The sequence below is a fragment of the Rutilus rutilus genome (genome assembly GCF_951802725.1).
Source record: "Rutilus rutilus genome assembly, chromosome: 22".
Taxonomy (NCBI): domain Eukaryota; kingdom Metazoa; phylum Chordata; class Actinopteri; order Cypriniformes; family Leuciscidae; genus Rutilus; species Rutilus rutilus.
Genome location: NC_140227.1, coordinates 825,024 through 841,950, shown reverse-complemented (window position 1 = coordinate 841,950; position 16,927 = coordinate 825,024). Strand labels below are relative to the sequence as shown.

The 16,927-nt window shown below is 38.3% G+C and overlaps 1 protein-coding gene across 8 annotated transcripts in view; it reads right to left on the bottom strand.

Annotated features, from left to right (window-relative positions):
* Positions 1-16,523, bottom strand: part of raf1b (Raf-1 proto-oncogene, serine/threonine kinase b) — a 41,088-nt gene extending 24,565 nt beyond the window's left edge. Inside the window, exons 1-10 of one of the 8 annotated variants that reach the window (XM_084395347.1) lie at positions 16,211-16,520; positions 12,416-12,639; positions 11,164-11,285; positions 9,970-10,072; positions 9,729-9,886; positions 7,167-7,253; positions 5,819-5,972; positions 1,550-1,574; positions 689-771; positions 360-477 (exon numbers count right to left, since the gene is read on the bottom strand). In XM_084395347.1, the coding sequence (XP_084251473.1) occupies positions 360-477; positions 689-771; positions 1,550-1,574; positions 5,819-5,972; positions 7,167-7,253; positions 9,729-9,886; positions 9,970-10,072; positions 11,164-11,285; positions 12,416-12,613 (1,048 nt within the window). In that variant the 5' untranslated portion in view covers positions 12,614-12,639; positions 16,211-16,520. Of the gene's footprint in view, positions 1-359; positions 478-688; positions 772-1,549; positions 1,575-5,818; positions 5,973-7,166; positions 7,266-9,728; positions 9,887-9,969; positions 10,073-11,163; positions 11,286-12,415; positions 12,640-14,856; positions 15,120-16,210 lie in introns of those variants that run through there. The other 7 variants (XM_084395345.1, XM_084395343.1, XM_084395344.1 and 4 more) reach the window with 7 other exon arrangements.
* Between the last annotated feature and the right edge of the window lie 404 nt (positions 16,524-16,927).

Here is a 16,927-nt window from a genome sequence, read left to right as displayed (position 1 = left end):
TCATAAAGACTTCACTTGTTTCATTACTGGATGAATCAGTGTTTTTGAACAAATCACTTGGATGAATGATTCAATGACTCACTCATAAAGACTTCACTTGTTTCATTACTGGATGAATCAGTGTTTTTGAACAAATCTCTTAAATGAATGATTCAATGATTCACTCATAAAGACTTCACTTGTTTCATTACTGGATGAATCAGCGTTTTTGAACGAATCTCTTGAACAAATGTTTCAATGACAAATGCATTTTTTAACAGACACTTGTCGCCACCTACTGGTGTAATGATGTAATATATAAGGGGTTTATATATATTATGTATAAAACCCCTAAAATAATGATGAGAGAGAACTCTTACCGTGCCACTTCCCTTTGTAAACGGTGCCGAAGGAGCCCGATCCGATCCTGGAGTGCAGAATCACTTCGCCGGCCTCGATCTCCCAGTAATAGCTGGAATCTCTCTTCTCTCGCGGACGCTGGTGACCAGCAAACAAACCAGATCATGCTTCAACCCAGTGAAATTACCTTTAACTCTATATGGAACCTTATTCTCCTTATATAACACCTTTGGGGGTTCCTTAAGAACCCTAGTTCTTTCTAGAACAACATTGAACTTTTTCTCTAAGTAACAAGTAATGAATCTGATGATAATGTGTTGATTTGGCTTCTGATTACTCGATTGCTTACGATTCTTTTTTCCTGAGTGTTGTTTGAAGGCGCTTTCTCCGTGTGAGCCGGAACCGGGGTTTTGGGCCACTCGGTCGGGCTTCCTATGAACCAATGGGACAAAGAACGACGTCAGCCATAATTAACCCATCCACCTTATTCCTAATTCTTGAATTATGGGTGTAACTTCCGCTAAACTGTAAACAAGCAGGAAAAGGCTCGCTCTATGAACTCAGTAATAGCTTATTTTTAACTGTGTACAATAAGAAGACATTATTCTACTCACCCTTCAACTATTGAACATTAAAAGGACATTTAAAAGTGTAAAAGCATCAACAAGGTACTTTAAACATACCACGAATAACCCCAAAAGCGTGAATCTTTCCACAGCAATAACGGATGGCTTAAATATCACTGTAGTAATATATATATATATCTGTATTATGTAACATAAGTTAATGTTCATTAATTTCAGCATTGCGTGATACTATTTCAAAGTGATTTCCGTCATTTTGACAAATAATAAATTGTATTTACCTGTGAAAACAAACCTGGAAAGAGACGTGAGGATTTGAGGAGAAAACCGAGAGATTCTTCGTGCATCCCAGTGGATTATTAATGGGATATATCGTAAATTAAATCGGGAGAATAGATCACAAATGTGCAGAATATGTTGCTCTCTTTCAGTCTTTTACAGCGGAATGCAAAAGGGCCTTTAGTCAGACTGAGGGATCAGCTTTATTTGTAGGGCAACCTTATGATTTGAAATGATTGGTTTCAGTCTTTTTGAATGGAAGTTCCACCCATAATTCAAAACGCAGTAAGATCGTCAGGAATGAAGCGGATAACGTCTCTGAGGAAAGAGTGAGGAAAAGCCCTTACCTGATTCATCACAGCCTAAGGCTTCCTGTGAATAAAGAAGGAAAGCACTGTTTTAACATATGGAAATGTTTGAGAGAAGACTATAATAGTTTGATGAAGAGCTTGTGGCCAGATTTACTAACAGCTCGATCACCCTTTACACGTATAAAACTACTGTCGGGATTTACTAACAGCTCGATCGCCCGTTACACGTATAAAACTACTGTCGGGATTTACTAACAGCTTGATCACCCGTTACACGTATAAAACTACTGTCGGGATTTACTAACAGCTTAATCACCCGTTACACGTATAAAACTACTGTCGGGATTTACTAACAGCTCGATCACCCGTTACACGTATAAAACTACTGTCGGGATTTACTAACAGCTCGATCGCCCGTTACACGTATAAAACTACTGTCGGGATTTACTAACAGCTTGATCACCCGTTACACGTATAAAACTACTGTCGGGATTTACTAACAGCTCGATCACCCTTTACACGTATAAAACTACTGTCGGGATTTACTAACAGCTTGATCACCCGTTACACGTATAAAACTACTGTCGGGATTTACTAACAGCTCGATCGCCCGTTACACGTATAAAACTACTGTCGGGATTTACTAACAGCTTGATCACCCGTTACACGTATAAAACTACTGTCGGGATTTACTAACAGCTTAATCACCCGTTACACGTATAAAACTACTGTCGGGATTTACAAACAGCTCGATCACCCGTTACACGTATAAAACTACTGTCGGGATTTACTAACAGCTTGATCACCCGTTACACGTATAAAACTACTGTCGGGATTTACTAACAGCTTGATCACCCGTTACACGTATAAAACTACTGTCGGGATTCACTAACAGCTCGATCACCCGTTACACGTATAAAACTACTGTCGGGATTTACTAACAGCTCGATCACCCGTTACACGTATAAAACTACTGTCGGGATTTACTAACAGCTTAATCACCCGTTACACGTATAAAACTACTGTCGGGATTTACAAACAGCTTGATCACCCGTTACACGTATAAAACTACTGTCGGGATTTACTAACAGCTTGATCACCCGTTACACGTATAAAACTACTGTCGGGATTTACTAACAGCTTAATCACCCGTTACACGTATAAAACTACTGTCGGGATTTACTAACAGCTCGATCACCCGTTACACGTATAAAACTACTGTCGGGATTTACTAACAGCTCGATCACCCGTTACACGTATAAAACTACTGTCGGGATTTACTAACAGCTTGATCACCCGTTACACGTATAAAACTACTGTCGGGATTTACTAACAGCTTGATCACCCGTTACACGTCTAAAACTACTGTCGGGATTTACTAACAGCTCGATCACCCGTTACACGTATAAAACTACTGTCGGGATTTACTAACAGCTCGATCACCCGTTACACGTATAAAACTACTGTCGGGATTTACTAACAGCTTGATCACCCGTTACACGTATAAAACTACTGTCGGGATTTACTAACAGCTCGATCACCCGTTACACGTATAAAACTACTGTCGGGATTTACTAACAGCTTGATCACCCGTTACACGTATAAAACTACTGTCGGGATTTACTAACAGCTCGATCGCCCGTTACACGTATAAAACTACTGTCGGGATTTACTAACAGCTCGATCACCCGTTACACGTATAAAACTACTGTCGGGATTTACTAACAGCTTGATCACCCGTTACACGTATAAAACTACTGTCGGGATTTACTAACAGCTCGATCACCCGTTACACGTATAAAACTACTGTCGGGATTTACTAACAGCTTGATCACCCGTTACACGTATAAAACTACTGTCGGGATTTACTAACAGCTCGATCGCCCGTTACACGTATAAAACTACTGTCGGGATTTACTAACAGCTCGATCACCCGTTACACGTATAAAACTACTGTCGGGATTTACTAACAGCTCGATCACCCGTTACACGTATAAAACTACTGTCGGGATTTACTAACAGCTTGATCACCCGTTACACGTATAAAACTACTGTCGGGATTTACTAACAGCTCGATCGCCCGTTACACGTATAAAACTACTGTCGGGATTTACTAACAGCTCGATCACCCGTTACACGTATAAAACTACTGTCGGGATTTACTAACAGCTCGATCACCCGTTACACGTATAAAACTACTGTCGGGATTTACTAACAGCTCGATCACCCGTTACACGTATAAAACTACTGTCGGGATTTACTAACAGCTCGATCACCCGTTACACGTATAAAACTACTGTCGGGATTTACTAACAGCTCGATCACCCGTTACACGTATAAAACTACTGTCGGGATTTACTAACAGCTCGATCACCCGTTACACGTATAAAACTACTGTCGGGATTCACTAACAGCTCGATCACCCGTTACACGTATAAAACTACTGTCGGGATTTACTAACAGCTCGATCACCCGTTACACGTATAAAACTACTGTCGGGATTTACTAACAGCTCGATCACCCGTTACACGTATAAAACTACTGTCGGGATTTACTAACAGCTTGATCACCCGTTACACGTATAAAACTACTGTCGGGATTTACTAACAGCTTGATCACCCGTTACACGTATAAAACTACTGTCGGGATTTACTAACAGCTTGATCACCCGTTACACGTATAAAACTACTGTCGGGATTTACTAACAGCTCGATCACCCGTTACACGTATAAAACTACTGTCGGGATTCACTAACAGCTCGATCGCCCGTTACACGTATAAAACTACTGTCGGGATTTACTAACAGCTCGATCACCCGTTACACGTATAAAACTACTGTCGGGATTTACTAACAGCTTGATCACCCGTTACACGTATAAAACTACTGTCGGGATTTACTAACAGCTCGATCACCCGTTACACGTATAAAACTACTGTCGGGATTTACTAACAGCTCGATCACCCGTTACACGTATAAAACTACTGTCGGGATTTACTAACAGCTCGATCGCCCGTTACACGTATAAAACTACTGTCGGGATTTACTAACAGCTCGATCACCCGTTACACGTATAAAACTACTGTCGGGATTTACTAACAGCTTGATCACCCGTTACACGTATAAAACTACTGTCGGGATTTACTAACAGCTCGATCACCCGTTACACGTATAAAACTACTGTCGGGATTTACTAACAGCTCGATCACCCGTTACACGTATAAAACTACTGTCGGGATTTACTAACAGCTCGATCACCCGTTACACGTATAAAACTACTGTCGGGATTTACTAACAGCTTGATCACCCGTTACACGTATAAAACTACTGTCGGGATTTACTAACAGCTCGATCACCCGTTACACGTATAAAACTACTGTCGGGATTTACTAACAGCTTGATCACCCGTTACACGTATAAAACTACTGTCGGGATTTACTAACAGCTCGATCGCCCGTTACACGTATAAAACTACTGTCGGGATTTACTAACAGCTCGATCGCCCGTTACACGTATAAAACTACTGTCGGGATTTACTAACAGCTCGATCGCCCGTTACACGTATAAAACTACTGTCGGGATTTACTAACAGCTTGATCACCCTTTACACGTATAAAACTACTGTCGGGATTTACTAACAGCTCGATCACCCGTTACACGTATAAAACTACTGTCGGGATTTACTAACAGCTCGATCACCCTTTACACGTATAAAACTACTGTCGGGATTTACTAAAGACACGCAGAGAGAAATGACCGATGAAAACATTATTTCTGCGGCTGATCTTATTGCTTATGCATTTGTAGGAGTTTCCCTTGTTTTAGTGTCAGAACTACATTACACTACTATAATGTTGAATATGATTTATAATAATGCAGTGGGGGAATATGTGTGTGTCCTGATAATGCCAGATGTCTGATGTTCCCAGTAAAAGTGTCCTACATTATTACACATATATCTAGTCAGTGACAGAGATCAAGCATATTCATCTACAATAATTCAGTATTTTCAGCTTCAGAATCATGAATATTGTTATTCTGGTGTCTCTATTGTCCTGTGCTTTGGGTTTCAGCACCATCATTTACACACACAATGTAATACCAAATTTAGCATTTTAATCTACATGTTTTAACCCATTTATCTGAACATATCGATTGCCAAGCCTGCTCTGGATAGACTGTGTTGGTCATTACTTAAACGGACTTCCCTCTCCCATCGGCTCTTCTGTGGGACTGCGATCTCATCTGACCCGTTCAGTAAATCTGGCCCTGAAAGGCGATGATGATGATGAGGAAAAGCGCTTCACCTGATAAGCGGCCTCGTCGACGGGCTGTGTGGTGCTCGTCATGTGAACGTTAGGCGTAGAGGTGGACAACACTTTATGAGTGAGAGACACGCCAGCGGACGGCGCGGGAGTGATGTAGTTTAAAGCGTTCGGCGTGGAGTATCTGTGATAGGGACTGGAGAAGGGTTACAGCGTCAGTGGCATTGCAACATGTGATATATACAGTATATTACAGGAGTCACTAAATATTAAATCATGTTTTTAGAAAACAGTGAATGTACAATTCAAATTGTTGAATCAAATGTAAGATAGACTAAAGAAGACAATTCAGCACTAGCAAAAGTCAAAACCAGTGCATTAGATTAAATCTTGATTGGAAAAAAATGTATTTGAAAAAAATATCCATGTATTCCCGTGGATGCAGTTTTACAGTGTTTCCCAGACCAGTGCACATTTTAGGTGAAAGTTACCAAATGGCTTGATAACATGTAAACAACGTTGAAAAAATGGATGCAAGTTCACAAAACAAGATCAAGCAACTCTATCAGATTAGTCTTGTGTTTCGTAATGTGGATTTACTTCTAAAACAGTGTGCATTAAAATAATTATGGTAATGTTAATCAATGGCTACTTGCGTGTTAGTCAAAATTAGACAAAATTTTTATCTGTGATATTCAAATCTCCAGAAATACTGAACTTTCTGAAGCTTATCATTTCAGCACTAAATGGGTAAATATATACCAATAATTTACAATTATTTATAGTGAAACATTTTAAAAGTCATGCATAATGTTCAGATTTTAAAAAGGTTGGTAAAGCTGACCGGATATGTTTTAAAGCAAAAATGTTTTAATACATGTCAGGGTTAGTATTATCATTAACTATACCTATAAAAACATTTCTGTTAATTGACAAAGCTAAAAAAAAAAGAAAAAAAAAAGTAAATATTATTTGAAAAACTTAAACTAAATGAAAATGAGAAATGTTGCCTTATAAGCTGAAGCACTAAAATTGTTACCTGGAAGAAAAAATTATAAAAATAAAACTGAAATAAAAATAAAAATAAAAATAAATTAAACCTAAAAAGCTAAATAAATAAAAAACGAACCAAACGACAAAAGCACAACTAAATGAACCTAAAGTTACTTATAAGTATAAAAATAAAAGCTCATTCAAAATATTAATAAATCTATGACAAAAGTAAAATAACACTAATACAAGGAACTACAAGTATGATCAAATACCCCGAATAACAGGAACGAAAACAAAAAGTAGGGGGCGTTGTGACACGCTCTGATTCTCAGGAACGCTGGACTTGTCGGGTCAGTTCACTACATCTGATCTAAATATAGACACAGACTCCATTTACCTGAAGGAGAATTTAGAGTTTTGCATCCGACGGGACGAGAGGGGAGGGAGTGACGGAGTGCCGTTCTCTCCGGGAGTCGGGAACAGCCTGGAAAAATAACTAATAGCTAATTTCTAAAAGATGGACCAATGAAGGTTTTCCTTAAAAAGCATTATAAGTTTGTTTTTTCATCTTTGTGATGAATTCTGCTGCAGAAGAATGGACCTTTGTACCATGCTTTACATGATTACCATTGATAGACATCTACAACGCTCACGGTGTGAGGGCCTCTATGCAAAGCTCTTTCTGTGAGCCTTCCCTTCATGTCTATCTTCATTTAAATAGAGGAAAGAAGCCTGTTCGGCCTGTCAACATGCTACTGAACCCCACTTCACCTAATTTATAGAACATTTTACTCCTAAATCATGGTGAAATGTATTATTTTCTGTCTGTTGACAGTATTTGCATCAAAAAAGTAATCCGATTCCATAATGTACGTTACTTGTAATGCGTTACTTTACACGTTACATCGAAAAGTAATCTGATTATGTAATGCATGATACTTGTAATGCGTAACTTTGCATGTTACATCAAAAAAGTAATCCCGGTTACGTAATGCACGTTACTTTTAATGCATTACTTTACTCGTTAAATCGAAAAGTAATCTGATTACGTAATGCACATTACTTTTAATGCATTACTTTACTCGTTACATCGAAAAATAATCTGATTACGTAATGCACATTACTTTTAATGTGTTACTTTACATGTTACAGCAAACCAGTAATCTGATTACGTAATGCACGTTACTTGTAATGTGTTACTTTACATGTTACAGCAAACCAGTAATCCGATTCCATAATGTACGTTACTTGTAATGCGTTACATCGAAAAGTAATCTGATTACGTAATGCACATTACTTTTAATGTGTCACTTTACATGTTACAGCAAACCAGTAATCTGATTACATAATGCACATTACTTTTAATGTGTTACTTTACGTTACATCGAAACGTAATCTGATTAGGTAATGCATGATACTTGTAATGCGTAACTTTGCATGTTACATCAAAAAGCAATCCCGATTACATAATGCACCATACTTGTAATGCGTTACTTTACACGTTACATCAAAAAGTAATCTGATTATGTAATGCATGATACTTGTAATGCGTAACTTTGCATGTTACATCAAAAAAGTAATCCCGGTTACGTAATGCACGTTACTTTTAATGCATTACTTTACTCGTTACATCGAAAAGTAATCTGATTACGTAATGCACATTACTTTTAATGTGTTACTTTACATGTTACAGCAAACCAGTAATCTGATTACGTAATGCACGTTACTTTTAATGTGTTACTTTACTCGTTACATCGAAAAGTAATCTGATTACGTAATGCACATTACTTTTAATGTGTTACTTTACATGTTACAGCAAACCAGTAATCTGATTACGTAATGCACCATACTTGTAATGTGTTACTTTACATGTTACAGCAAACCAGTAATCTGATTACGTAATGCACCATACTTGTAATGTGTTACTTTACATGTTACAGCAAACCAGTAATCTGATTATGTAATGCACCATACTTGTAATGTGTTACTTTACATGTTACAGCAAACCAGTAATCTGATTACGTAATGCACCATACTTGTAATGTGTTACTTTACATGTTACAGCAAACCAGTAATCTGATTACGTAATGCACGTTACTTTTAATGTGTTACTTTACATGTTACAGCAAACCAGTAATCTGATTACGTAATGCACGTTACTTTTAATGTTACATTAATGTTTAATGTTTTAAACGTTACATCCAAAAAGTAATCTGATTACATAATGCATGTTACTTTTAATGTGTTACTTTACATGTTACATCGAAACGTAATCTGATTACGTAATGCATGATACTTGTAATGCGTAACTTTGCATGTTACATCAAAAAGCAATCCCGATTACATAATGCACCATACTTGTAATGTGTTACTTTACACATTACATCGAAAAGTAATCTGATTACGTAATGCACTTTACTTTTAATGTGTTACTTTACATGTTACATCAAAAAGTAATCTGATTACGTAATGCACGATATTTGTAATGCGTAATTTTGCTCGTTACATCGAAAAGTAATCTGATTATGTAATGCATGATACTTGTAATGCGTAACTTTGCATGTTACATCAAAAAGCAATCCCAATTATGTAATGCACGTTACTTTTAATGTGTTACTTTACTCGTTACATCCAAAAAGTAATCTGATTATGTAATGCACAATATTTGTGATGCGTAACTTTGCTCGTTACATCGAAAAGTAATCTGATTATGTAATGCAAGTTCCTTGTAATGCATTGTTACATCAAAAAAGTAATCTGATTACACAAAACCAGAAGAATAAACAGAATATAACAAAACATGTATAAACTGGGTTTTTAAGTATTTCTGTGCCTTTTCCAAGACCTGAGGGTCTTTTCTAGACCCAGAAACCACTAGAAACTAGTCTAAGCAAGTAATGCAACCGCTGTACATGACTGTAAAGTGTGTGTGCTGGTGTCTGTGGTTTTGCACACTCACAGCAGCTGTCGGATGTTGCTCCAGTCCACACACATGGTGGGCACTCTGGTGCTGCAATGCTCATGAAACTTGTAGCCGCACGTCTGACATCTGAAGCCATGTAGAAGAAACTTCTGACATATGTCACAAAAGGCCAACTTCAAAAATGTCTTTCGTACCTGTGAAGGGGGACGGTCAGATGTTAGAGCCACTGTAAAGACCACATCAGCTCAATTCACACACACTGACTACGGGAACTCACAAAATTGTGCGTGGTCAGCGGGACGTGATCTAAGACTTCGACCAGAAACTCCTCTCCCACCAGCGTGGTACAGTCCGTGCTCCAGTCCATACGCAGCTTCTTACTGCACAAAACAACAGCGTGTGTTCATTCACTGAGCAGTGCATTGAGTTTCAGGAGCAAAATTCAGCTTTACAGTTGGGTCTAAATTATTACAGTTATTAAACAGAAATTAACAGTTTATTAAGGCGGTATTCAGAAGATGCACCAGTAAGAATAAGCTTTCATTACTTAACATGAACTAACAATGAAAAGCATTTATTATTCTTGGTTGATGCTAAAAATCACCATGAAATCAAAATGGACCGTTCTTGTTTTTTTTATGTAATTTTGTAGGGTTTATTCTAAATGTGCACATCATTATTGCTTTAAATTCCTTGTTTTATTGTTCTAAACCTCTCTTCTCTTCTCTAATGACGAGGGCGGGGCGATAACCTGTCACTCACATGAGATCCACCAATAGCAAACCACAACCATCCAATCAATTCCCCACAGACACAATCAAGCCCCGCCCACATGTGTTCTTGTTCCAGAAGCGTTTCACTCAATATTCGACACAATAGAGATGAAAGTACTAGCGCAACTTCTCCTCCATGCCGACCTTAATTTGAACAAATGGACATGAACTAACAATGAAGATTAAATACTGTAAAAAAATAAATAATATTGCTCATTGTTAGTTAATATTAGAAAATGCTAAATTGTAAAGTGTTTTATGCATTGATCAGCTTTGCTCTGGTCACTGCAATCTTTCATTCTCTCTGCAAAACTGCTTAAACTCCCTCACAACATTATTTTAAGCCATTAATTGACATGAGCTTTTCCTCCAGGATATCCCAGTGTTCAACATTAAATTCCCAAATGAATCAGAATCGAATTATGTGCTTGTGAAACAGAATCATACCATATTAGGAAGTCTACATCAATACCCAGCCCTATCAATTACAATGGATTTGATGATTGTGATTACTTTACATCGCTTTGTAGAGATCCGGTTTCACATGAAAGTCTTTTTCTGATTCTCAATGGCAAAAATACCAAATGAATTTGCATTTAATATAAAAACAACTTTTTATTGGCACTGCATGTTGATAGTGCTCAGTCTTTCTCATTATATTCCATTTTTTAGTATTATTTTTTTGTGCCACAACTTACACAACTTGTATTGCATGTTCTCGATGAAGCTTGAACACAGCACAGCACTCGGGCTGAAGGCCACGGACCTTCAGGGCTTTGATGAGGCAGTTGCGCAGCGTCATTCCCGGCCGCACATTCACCTGATTCAACACAATTCTCATATTTCATCACTTCAATGGAAAAGAAAGGTATGAACATGCATGTGAACGTTACATAGATCTTTAGCATTATATCGACTAGTGAGTTTGTAAAAACTAAATGCACGATATATCATTGTTATTGGCCGATATATCAAAGCTGATAAATAATGTATTATCTCCTCCAGCTGAGACGCTTCAGATGCGCACTGTTCAACATGATGATTATGAACTGCTTGAAATATGATTGGAATCACTTCAAAAAAGGAAAATACAACACAAGTCTGTCATATCGGCTACATAATATTATAATCAGAACATCATTATAAATGTGTGTTTGGGACGTGGATTTTACTGGTGAGACTTTTGTCTCTGTAATCAGGCTCTCAAAAATAATATAAAAATTTGGATTTAGATTTATCAGCCAATATATCGGTTATCGGCTTTCAGATATAAAGAATTATCAGTTATCGGCCCAAATGTTCATAAATCAGTGCATCTCTACTAAAAACAAACTATTTTTACATCAAGGCGCTTCCAACATAAGGCCCGTTCACACCGAGGACGATATAGATTCACTACCATGGGTCACATGACTATAAAAGACTAAAATGACTCTTGAAGTGACATCACATGTGCCCTTCGCTAACGGACTCGTCAAGTCACCTTTAATACAGCGCTTTATACAACACTGAGTGTTCCAGAGCAGCTTTACAGAGATAACAGAGTTTGTTTCCAGAAGAAAAGCGCGTCTCAGTCCAGCTTCAGTAAGATCAGTGATGGTTCATTTCTGTTGTAAAAAAAGTTATTAATTTAGTTCATGTATATATACAGCCGCTCAGGAGAAAACAGTGATGTCATCATCGTCCAGCTCAGTTCAGTTCTCATATAATGCTGTCAATGCAGGAGATCAATAATATTGTTGAATATATTAAATTAAATGAAAGTTGGAAGGGATTCAGTCGTTCACTTTTAATCGCAAAACCGCCGCTTGGAATTCGCCAATTGTTATAATAATCGTTCTTGGAGAGAACGGGCCTCAAGTCTAAAGCACTGAACTGGGATGAATATTAAAATACACAGTCCGTCCTCATCATGAACATGGAGAGTAACACAGAAGCTTGTACTGTTACCACAGTCCGCTGTTTGTTGGGCAGGTAGACGCGGATTGTGCCGCTAGCTTTAGAGTCTGGGATTCTCCCATCGTCTGACAATCTCCGGTACGGGAAGTTCTTGAGGATGTTGGGAGACATGCAGGGATCTTCGAACACCGAGTCTTTGCATCCGAACCCATGGCTGGCGCTCTTCCAGGCCCCTTGAACATGCTCCATCAGGACAGGCAGCGGCGCACAGTAATCTGGAACACCACACACACACACACACTGATCAACCTCACACACACACTGATCAACCTCACACACACTGATCAACCTCAACTTTATTTCTACAGCACTTTCAAAAACCACACTGAGTACCAGAGCGCTGTACGTAAACATAACAGATGCATACAACCAAAATTACAACACATTATTAAAATCCCTCTGAAATGACTCTAGAGTTAAAAACTTATTTATTTTCCTTAGCTTTTATAAGCAAGGTCAAGACTTCCTGCAAGATTACAGCGCATTACATGTGAGCCGTGAAGGACAAATAACTCTGACGAGAAATCAGTCAAAAGAACGGCCAAATGTTTTTCAGATTATGATGATAATAATAGACTGATAACATTTTGATGATGAATGTGCATCACGTTAGGAGGAGCACACTTCAGCTTTATCAAAGAAAGAAGGTCAGTCTTTTCATAAAATAATTATTCACTGTCCATTAATGAGTTTGAAGTCATTATAATAACACTAAAGCATCAGAAACACAAAACAACAATCCAATTTTGAGCTTGATAACAAGAATTATATTACTATTTAAAGAGGAGCTATTATGCAAAGTCGTGATGTTTCTAGAGCAGGTTTTCCTGCTTGAATGTTGATTATTCTCCTCATATTCTCCATTGTTGCGGCTCCTCTCTTCCCAGTCTGTCAGTAACGCTCTGTTTACTTCCTGTCTCTATGAAGCCCCTCCTTCTGAAAAGCACACTGTGCTCTGATTGGTCGGCTGGAGCAGTGTGTTGTGATTGGTCGAGCGCTTCGAGTGTGTTTGGGAAATGTCCCGCCCCTTACCATAACCGCCAGTTTAACACACTACTAACTCACTCAACCAGGCCCCGCACCTTTATTCTGCACATTAATTATTATAATGAGGAATAACGCGATGCGCGAGTCCGCGTCCAGGAACGTCGTGTCCACACTCTAAAAATAGCTCACTGAAAGCTCTAATGATCAGGGAGCGCTCCTGACGCACACACACACACACACACAGCGCGCCAGAATCCAGTTCTCTTTCGCGCTTGAACGAACAATAACACACACATTTATGCCAAAATGCCCGTTTTGTCGAGTATCCTCACAAGAACAGTCTTAAATGAGTTAAATAAAATCTTAAATGAAAGTCAAGAGTAAATGAGAAAATTAAATGCGTGAGATCCTGTCAGCGGCTGCTCTTAAAGGGACAGCAGCCACTAATTCTCTGTCAGTAAAGTTAACCAAAGAACAAAGGAAACAGAGAGAATCACTCACTGCTCTCGACTAAAGAACGCTTGCAGCTTTAATAAGGATTAATCTATATTTAATTTATAATTTATGCAGTGCGGACTATTTGATAACCATATTCACTTTATGCATTATTAGACAGTACCTGTTAGACAGGAAAGGCACAGGTAAATATGACATTTATTATGGGTTTAAGTGAGGATTGTTTAAAGTTCACTTAAACTAAAGGTTATGTTTTTGAAGCCTAATAAATGTTTAAAATTTGGGGGAAAAAAATATTTTCATAGAGACATCAGTGGCTATATTAATATCAGTGATACTGGCCTTCATTCATAAAAAGATGCCATTAAACAATTATTTAAAATATACTGTCTTTATGTTGTTTCTACATTACAGTGGAAATTGAAAATGAATAGTGAACATTTTTGACTTTATAAAATGATTCTCTCAAGTCTTGGCAATCTATTAAACAATAAAGAAAGCAAGACATCTTTTTGTTATACATAGTTAATGTGTATAACAATTACACCCCCCCCCCCCCCCCCCCCTTCTCAAACCAAAGTTACACCCTTCAGAAACACACAAAAAAAAGTCACATTTTGAGCTTGATAACAAGAATGAAACCAGTGCTTACATTGAATTAATTAATAAAAGTCCATGTCCTTGTAGATTAAACTGGGAAGGGTCACAGCACTTGCATATTGTTGCCCTATTGTTAGTTTCACTGCTTCTATTGTTCTCATTTGGATAAAAGCGTCTGCTAAATGAATAAATGTAAATGTAAATGAGATGCTGAACCTTTAAAAATGAAAACGCAGAGAATCTCTCAGTCAATCATGTCATTTGAACCTGCTTTTCAGGACAAAACACCCAGCAGAAACATTAATCATCGAGTCTAAGAAGAGCAGAAGTGCAGATGGTGACAGATATCAGTCAGGAACTGCAGAGAGAGAAGCTAGCACGAGACTTACAGTATCCTGACAGTTACTCTGTGTTTCTAACTGTTCTTCCTCTGCCCTGGCAGTGTGTGTCGGTCAGATGGCTCGCCCACGCTACACCAGTCCTGCCAGTTACACAGACCAACGCATTTCTCACCCATTCTGCACGAGCCGCTCGACATCCACCTGTTCTCTCTCGGAAAGTAACTGTGCAACTATGTTGGGTTGAACTGGTTCATTGTTCTGCCATCAGGAACCAGTCGAGCAGGTCTGAGCGGCTCACACACACACACGCGCTCATGCTAATCCGACGGTCAACGTGTCAGAAACACTAATTACTCGGTGAAGCATTTCTGTGTCATGCTGAATAACTCTTCCTCATTTCTCTCAGCATCACACATATAATGCAATATCAGTGTCAGGTTCACACATTAAAACGATGCCCTTCATTTACAACAAACATTTCAATGTCATAATGTCACAATATCTTGTGTTTGAGTGCATTTATAACACTACAATAAAATATAACACAATATAAATGTGCTTGCATTAGATATTAAGTGTGCATTAAGCTGAAAAATGCAATGCCAATGATTTATCAAGTTAAAGCTTTGAAAATATGAATGCACATAAAATGCAAACATATCTGCAATGCACTCAATCCAGATTCAGTATTTATACAATAAATGCTAAACTGGAATACACAAATGTAAAGTGTAAGACAATTTTAATAATTCAGCAGCCTGAGAACATAAATCAAGATCACTGTGTTTAAAACAGACTTATCTGAAACGTCTAATTCTACAAACACACATTAATATCGTGCCTTTGTTCTAAAGCAGAACTGACCGATAACTTGATCAAACAGAGAAGACCATTTGCATTTTTTTTTAACTATGAAGAGGGCAGTAATTCAGAGGACACTGTGTCACCCAGTTACATTTCATTTGTTCAACTGGTTTAAAACACTATAGCAGAACTACTTTCATCAAACTATGACCCAATTTACCATAACAATATTTACCTACAAAAGACTTAGATATTTTCACTAAAGACTCTGATGTTTTGACCTCAGTTCATGTGTTTAGTTACTTTGATACAGCAGCAGCTACACACACACACACACACACACACACACACACACACACACACACACACACACACAGCTGACTGTATGGCTAGAAAGATTAACAGTGCGTGCTTTAATATATTTAACCGTGTTTACAAGCTCAATCAGTGATCTTCAGTTTAGTACACATCACACAAACACACAACAACAACTGCGATGGATGTTTCACAATAACCTCGATCAGATGAGCAGCGAGCCGCGAATATAGTCTGCATGAAACACTGTGCACAGGAACTATAGGAGACTCGCTTTACTCACCAAAGAAAGTTGTTGAATTGTTGATCCGCCATGATTATCGCTACGGGGAGAGAGTGACGTGAGAGTGATGTCATCGCTTTCGTCACAGCTCGCGACGCGACAACAACGCTATAATCGCGGGCGGTCGCGTGATATGGCAAGCCCGGCATACATTTAAACCATGAAATCAAAGAACAATTGTTATTTGGTTTTATTTTTTAATGAAATATTGCCGTGTTTATTATAAATAATCCACCCGTGCACATCATTATTGTTTTAAATACACGTGCCTCGTAATCTTGAATCAAAATAACTTCCCCTCCCTGTTGGAGCCACATCTCTTCTCTGATGACGTGTTTAGTGGTGCGAGGGCCGGGCAATCTGTCACTCACATTAGATCCACCAATAGCAAACCACAACCATCCAATCAGTTCCCCACAGACTAAATGAAGCCACGCCCTAAACATCTCCGAATGCGAATGAACTGACTCTGAATTTTAGTATTGTTTCTTATATGAGGATCCTTTTTCAAGTACAAGGTCAATATTGATTTTCACTAACGACAAAACAACAAATTATCCGTGAATTTATATGGAACTGAGCTTTAGGAGCTTTCCATCTTTACTCTCCTCCCTGTTACGCTGCATTCGGAGATCGACTACTTTTGACTGTCAAAATGCCGGCGGCCGTAAACCACAACAGCGACAGTGAGTTGATCAAAATCTTTCTCTTTAGTGA